Source organism: Oratosquilla oratoria, chromosome 40, assembly GCF_046742065.1.
Source record: "Oratosquilla oratoria isolate Oo_2021 chromosome 40, ASM4674206v1, whole genome shotgun sequence".
NCBI lineage: Eukaryota > Metazoa > Arthropoda > Malacostraca > Stomatopoda > Squillidae > Oratosquilla > Oratosquilla oratoria.
This window is the reverse complement of record NC_134816.1, coordinates 29,208,106-29,215,605: the sequence shown is the minus strand read 5'-3', so window position 1 is coordinate 29,215,605 and position 7,500 is coordinate 29,208,106. Positions and strand designations below refer to the sequence as shown.

Genomic DNA, 7,500 nt, shown 5'->3' with positions numbered 1-7,500 from the left:
CCACTTTTGGAGAAGAATAAATGAAAGTAAAAAAGATCCTTATATTGCGATTATTATATGTGATCCTCTGCTGAAGAGGATCACAGATAGTGATCGAAATATATGGACCTTTTTACTTTTACCTATTCTTCTCCAAAAGTGGGTCATTAGTATAATTTGATCAATGTGCTACGACATTACTTTATTGTTTTATATATATATATATATATATATATATGTATATATACATATATATATATATATGTATGTATGTATATATATGTAATTTGTGTATGTACGCATGTGTGTATATATGCATGTGTGTATGTGTGTATGCATGTGTGTACGTGTGTGTGTGTGTGTGTATACGTGTACGTGTGTGTGCGTGCGTACGTGCGTGCGTGTGTGTGTATGTGCGTGTGTGTATGTGTGTGTGTGTGTGTTTACGTGTTTGCGCGTGTTTAAATATGTACCAACATGTATATCGTCCATGTATCTGTTAATATGTATATATAGCACATATATCTCTGTGCATAAGTCTAAGGTTACTTTCCCTATATACGGAGGCTTTGACTTGACCCTCACCGGTAATTCGTGACTGCCCAGTGTCCTTGCATTCCAACTACGTAAAGATACTGGCTTCGGCCACAGTTAAGCGCCTCATGGTGTAGGCACTTTACCTTCTTCCCTTCATATCCATTATCATAAATCTATTATATATCAATGTTCCAGCCTAAGCAATACAATACAGGAGTATTATACGTGTACACTCTAAGTTGTATATTATATGAAGATGTAACAAAGATATGTCGAAGCACATTTGTAAAATAATACTGATGACCCACTTTCGGAGAAGAATAAGCGAAGATATAGAGATCTGTATACTTCGATCACTTACTGTGATCCTCTTCAGCAGATATAACTGAAGAGGATCACAGTAAGTGATCGAAGTATACAGATCTCTATATCTTCGCTTATTCTTCTCCGAAAGTGGGTCATCAGTAATATATGAAGATGTCATATGATTATGATATTTATTCGATATGAATATTGTAGTAAGCCGTGTACAAAATACCCAACGAATAATTGATTAATATTAAACTAAATCCCTACTTATTGGCTTAAGTTTTGGGCCGTGGGATTATCAACAAGGATAAAAGAACTCATGAACTATAGTCTTTAGCTTGAGTTTACTACTATAAAGGATATCGTCTGGTACTCAAGAAAATATAAATGGACAGTAAAGTTAGAATCGTGTGGTATTCGTGAAAATTAATTTTGTAAAAGTTACATTGGTTAAATAGCGTGTGTAATGTATGTGTGTTTCACCATGGTCTTGGATCACGTGTTGGACTCGTGATCGACAGCAATTTTCCCTCCCGAAAGAGAGCTTAGAGCTCATATATGACCGATCTATGGGTAATGCTGTGATCTTACACCCACCCACACACACACACACACACACACACATTTCCCCACCAACGAGAGTTGGAGTAACGACTCGCAAAGCAGATACACTGAAATTGTTTCTGCCCTGGGTGGTATTCAAACCCGGACCGCCGTAGTGGCGGCCGGGAACTTTACCACTGCGCCATCGTGTATGTATGTACAGTATGTATGTATATATGTATGTATGTATGTGTGTATGTGTGTGTGTGTATTTGTATGTATGTATGTGTATGTATGTATGTATGTATGCATGCATGTATATATGTATATGCTAATAAGAACACGGGTACGTGTGTTCACTTATGCAAAGTAGACCACTTGGAAAAAGAAACTAACGAAGCAGAACGCTTTCGTATATTATATCTTCACTTTTTACACTGAAGATGTAATATACGAAAGCGCTCAGCTTCGTTAGTTTCTTTTTCCAAGTGGTCTACTTTGCATATATGTATATATGTATGCATGTATACGTATGTACATAATAACTGTGTTGGACTCGTGAAAATAGAATAAGTAAAATCTACGAAAGTCGAATGGTGTAAGGAGACACAGCTTTGGCAAATTGTAAACAAAGAAGTGAAATGTTTTCCGTAGCCGCTAGAGGCGCTGTGGTGGAACATTACATCAAGGCAACCAACAACTACCATAGTCACGGAGATTTTTCATTTTTCTAAAGAGTTTTCATCTGACAACAGTCTTGTGGTTTATATGTATGAATGGAGGCAAATATTGACGTTTTACAAACTTTTTGAATTTACGAAAGATAAGTTTGTAAATGTTTGTTTGTGTGTGTGTGTGTGTGTGTGTGTGTGTGTGTGTATTCACCTTGGTCTTTGGATCACGTGTTGGACTCGTGATCGACAGCTATTTCCCTCCCAGAAGAGAGCTCAGAGTTCATATGACCGATCTGTGTGTGTGTGTGTGTGCGTGCGTGTGTGTGTGTGTGTGTGTGTATGTTTGTGCAAGTGTATGTGTATGTCCATGGGTTTGTGCATATGTGTACATATCTGTGTGGTGTGCTTGTATATGTTCGTGTCTATTTGTATAGCTATGTTATGAAAAGAAAGTGAAGGGTTTGTTATTAGAGTGGATTTATGGTGTTAGTGGTTATGATGCAAACAAGGTCATTACATTAAGACAGCAGGGCAGGGCTCGTAATAATGGATTTAAATTGGACAAAATTAGCTCTCAGAAGGAAATGGACAAAAAAAAATTTTTTTACCAGTGGAATGGTTAACGAATAACATAAGACTTGGTTACTATGTAGTCAGCGCTGAAACTATCGGTTGTTTTAAAAGAAGGTTAGATAACTTTATGGATGGGGATGATAAGTGGTAAGAGACGTGAAACTGCCTAGTGTAGGCTATATGGTCTCCTGCAGCCTCGTTCATTCTTATGGTCTTATGGTGAGAGAATAGTAGGTTCGTGGGTTCCTCGTACTAATCCTTTTTGTTCCCTCGTCCTCTACAGGTATTCCAGAATCCTGTGACGTGGGAGAAAGCCGAAGAGAAGTGTGTGGGCTTTGGAGGGCATCTCACAAGTGTCCACAGCGTGGAAGAACAAAACTTCATTCATAAGTGAGTGACTGGTTTGCTGTTGGGCACCAGTGGTGCACATATGTGCACACACACACACACACACACACACACACACACACACACACACACACACACACACACACACACACACACACACACACACACATATATATATGTCATGAATATATAGAAAAGGTGGTAGAAAAACAGAGGTTGGATGAGAGAAGTTGGGTAGAAGGCGGCGCATATCACACTAGGAGAGGTAACCAATCATAGAAATGGTTTTTCTCAAGCTCTCAATGGTCCCTGCCAGGTTGGTCTTGGGAAAAAGAACGGACCAATCAGCATGTTTCACTCAGAGATGTCTGACAGGATAATCCCGTAGCAAGAGTATATATACTGTGGATCAGTGCTTATCTGTCACTCTGAAGAAAAGTAAACGAAACGCCAGTAAAACAGTGCTCCTGCTCCAACCTGTGTTCTCCTACCACCTTTTCCACTTAACTGTCTCAGCTTCAAACAGGATATATGTATATGTATATATATTGTGCTGAATCGCCTACAGCTTTTGGGGATTGTCCCGTAAGCGTTTTTGCTTAAGTTCCTGGCCCCAGGTCGAACGTGACACGGTGGTAAGCTCTTCACCATGTCTGACTGTGATTGTGTTCTCGTTTCATTCTAGCCTCGACGGCGTTAGCAGCATCGACTCTCGACTGGTGGCCATCTGGGTCGGCCTTTCCATGCTGAGCGACGAAGAAGGTGAGAGAAAAAACTGTAGACCAAAGTAGAGTGCCCAGTCTCAGAAGTTTGGTGAACGTCGTTGTTCTCCTAGGATCTTGGGACGTGTTCATAATTTGAAACACACACACACACACACACACACACACACACACACACACACACACACACACACACACACACACACACACACACACACACACACACACACACACATATATATATATATGTATATATATATATATATGTATGTATTTCAACATATATGTATATGTATATATATATATATGTATATATATATTATATCATATATATATTCTTATATATATATATACATATATATATATATTTTTAGGAAAAGGGTTCAAGAAAGAGGGGAGAGAAAAGGTTTAAGAAGTATACCGAGACTATATCTTTGGTCAAAATTAGTTTTTTGTTTTCTATTATCATCTTTGTTTTTAGTTTATCCTTGTAGGTTTTCCCTTATGAATATGTTGAATGTGGTGGCAAGTTTTGCATTGAAAGATCACAAGAGAAAAGAAACATCATAAGGAGACTAGAGCATATTACTAAGAACATTTTTAATGCATATTGAGCCATCTCACTCATCAGTGTATACATTGTGATCAACTTGAGCAACTGGGGCCCTCAATGACATCTTCCTCTAATCCTGACAGGCTATGAGTGGAGCGACAGTTCCGCTCTCAACCACCTCAACTGGGCGGAAGGACAGCCCGATAGCCATAATGGGCGGGAACGCTGTGTGGCAGTTAACAGAGTCAACTTTCAGTACAGTGACTATGTGTGCGAGTCCTACAAGCCCTTTATCTGCAAAACGCCAGAAGGTGGGTGTCTCCCGTGTTCCCCAAACGATAAGAGTAACAAAGACGGGATGGAAGGTCTAGAATGTGGGTGTCTCCCCTGTTCCCCAAAGGATAAGAGTACCAAAGACTGGATGGAAGGTCCAGAAGGTGGGTGTCTCCCCTGTTCCCCAAACGATAAGAGTAACAAAGACTGGATGGAAGGTCCAGAAGGTGGGTGTCTCCTGTGTTCCCCAAAGGATAAGAGTACCAAAGACGGGATGGAAGGTCCAGAAGGTGGGTGTCTCCCCTGTTCCCCAAACGATAAGAGTACCAAAGACTGGATGGAAGGTGTAGAATGTGGGTGTCTCCCCTGTTCCCCAAAGGATAAGAGTACCAAAGACTGGATGGAAGGTCCAGAAGGTGGGTGTCTCCCCTGTTCCCCAAACGATAAGAGTAACAAAGACTGGATGGAAGGTCCAGAAGGTGGGTGTCTCCCCTGTTCCCCAAACGATAAGAGTACCAAAGACTGGATGGAAGGTCCAGAAGGTGGGTGTCTCCCCTGTTCCCCAAACGATAAGAGTACCAAAGACGGGATGGAAGGTCCAGAAGGTGGGTGTCTCCCCTGTTCCCCAAAGGATAAGAGTAACAAAGACTGGATGGAAGGTCCAGAAGGTGGGTGTCTCCCCTGTTCCCCAAAGGATAAGAGTAAGAAAGACGGGATGGAAGGTCCAGAAGGTGGGTGTCTCCCCTGTTCCACAAACGATAAGAATAACAAAGACGGGATGGAAGGTCTAGAATGTGGGTGTCTCCCGTGTTCCCCAAACAATAAGGGTAAGAAAGATGGGATGGAAGGTCCAGAAGGTGGGTGTCTCCCCTGTTCCACAAACGATAAGAGTAACAAAGACTGGATGGAAGGTCCAGAAGGTGGGTGTCTCCCCTGTTCCCCAAAGGATAAGAGTACCAAAGACGGGATGGAAGGTCCAGAAGGTGGGTGTCTCCCCTGTTCCCCAAACGATAAGAGTACCAAAGACGGGATGGAAGGTCCAGAAGGTGGGTGTCTCCCCTGTTCCCCAAACGATAAGAGTACCAAAGACTGGATGGAAGGTCCAGAAGGTGGGTGTCTCCCCTGTTCCCCAAACGATAAGAGTAACAAAGACGGGATGGAAGGTGTAGAATGTGGGTGTCTCCCCTGTTCCCCAAAGGATAAGAGTACCAAAGACGGGATGGAAGGTAAAAAGTGAGGATTCTACGCCAGGAGGCGCTGAGTAGCTGCGGCTAGAGCCATGACCTATGCTTTGCAATGCGCTTTTGGGGACTGTTGAGGCAGGAAACAACCAGTTACTGCTGGGAATTGGAGAGGAGTGACAGATTCATACACACAACTAAACAATTGTGAGACCAGCACGCCTCCGGTTATGCAACCAGCGTAAAGGAGAGAGAGAGAGAGAGAGAGAGAGAGAGAGAGAGAGAGAGAGAGAGAGAGAGAGAGAGAGACAGAGATAGGAAGAGGGAGAGAGAGTGAGAGAGAGAGAGAGACAGAGACAGGAAGAGGGAGAGAGAGAGAGAGAGATCGACAGACAGACAGACAGAGAGAGAGAGAGGGAGACAGAAAGTGACAGAAAAAGAGAGAATGGCAGGAAGAGAGAGAGAGAAGGAGACAGAAAGTGACAGAAAAAAGAGAGAATGGCAGGAAGAGAGAGAGAGAGACCGACAGACAGACAGACAGAGAGAGAGAAGGCGACAGAAAGTGACAGAAAAAAGAGAGAATGGCAGGAAGAGAGAGAGAGAGACCGACAGACAGACAGACAGAGAGAGAGAAGGCGACAGAAAGTGACAGAAAAAAGAGAGAATGGCAGGAAGAGAGAGAGAGAGACCGACAGACAAACAGACAGAGAGAGAGAGAAGGAGACAGAAAGTGACAGAAAAAAGAGAGAATGGCAGGAAGAGAGAGAGACCGACAGACAGACAGACAGAGAGAGAAGGATACAGAAAGTGACAGAAAAAAATAGAGAATGGCAGGAAGAGAGAGAGAGAAAGAGACAGAGAGAGAAGTTGCTTTGCCTCGGGAAGCAGCCTTCACCCCACCCACATCCCCTCCTTCTCCTCTCTTGGGGGCGGGTGAAATTCGCCATCGTTGAATATAAATGAAAATGAAACGGAATACTCAGTCTAAAAGCAATATCAGAATAGATCAAATTAACTAGAATCTAAGACGTCAAAAATAGAAAGTAAAGTCAACTTTAATTTTGTTGAATTGATAAAATAGATCAGAAGTAAACAAATGGAACAAAATGGCCAAATAAAAATCTAAGGAGCACAAAATGGTTGAGCAAATAAAATAGAATAAAATGATAAATGATAACATAATGAAATTAAAATCAAATGAAATAGGTAACAAAAAAAATACGATAACTAATAAAATTAAATAAAAACTAAAAAGAAACAAGGAAAATTAGGCGAAACCAAAAGAGAATAAAACGGAAAGAAAAGAATCACAAAATGGACCCAGGGCAGTGGACAAGGTGCAGGGATGACCCGTCATTCAGGAGGTGCTAAGATAAGAGGGAGGGTGGAGGGGTGTGGAGTGTATTCAGGGATGGAATGGGTGGGAATGATTTTATGCCTTTTTCGTTTTGGCTACCCCCCTTGTAAGGGAAAAAAGCATTGGTATATGTATGTATGTATGTGGATAGGATGAGCCTGACTTGTTTCGCCTTTGTGGATTCTTCAGAGGAACATAGTTTGAAGTCAAACTATGTTCCTCTGAAGAAGCCACTCAGGCGAAACTAGTCAGGAATAAAAGTATTTCCCTCAGCCCGTGTTCCCTTACCTCCTATCCACATTCGTCACAATGTATACACGTATGTATGTATGTATAAAACTAATCCTTTTCCAGGTTTGGTGGATATAACGACAGTGGCGCCCGTCACACCCATTCCTGATGTCTTCTGTAATGACGACTCGAGTTGGCTCTTATTCTCGAACCATTGCTA

At 41.9% G+C, this 7,500-nt stretch overlaps 1 protein-coding gene across 5 annotated transcripts in view; it reads left to right on the top strand.

Annotated features, from left to right (window-relative positions):
- Positions 1 to 7,500, top strand: part of LOC143020738 (macrophage mannose receptor 1-like) — a 143,351-nt gene that overhangs the window by 118,588 nt on the left and 17,263 nt on the right. For all 5 annotated transcript variants that reach the window (XM_076177457.1, XM_076177456.1, XM_076177455.1 and 2 more), the window contains 4 exons: positions 2,899 to 3,005; positions 3,649 to 3,725; positions 4,382 to 4,549; positions 7,404 to 7,500. The exon at positions 7,404 to 7,500 is cut by the window's right edge and continues 124 nt beyond it. In XM_076177457.1, coding sequence (XP_076033572.1) covers positions 2,899 to 3,005; positions 3,649 to 3,725; positions 4,382 to 4,549; positions 7,404 to 7,500 — 449 coding nt within the window. The remainder of the gene's footprint in view (positions 1 to 2,898; positions 3,006 to 3,648; positions 3,726 to 4,381; positions 4,550 to 7,403) is intronic.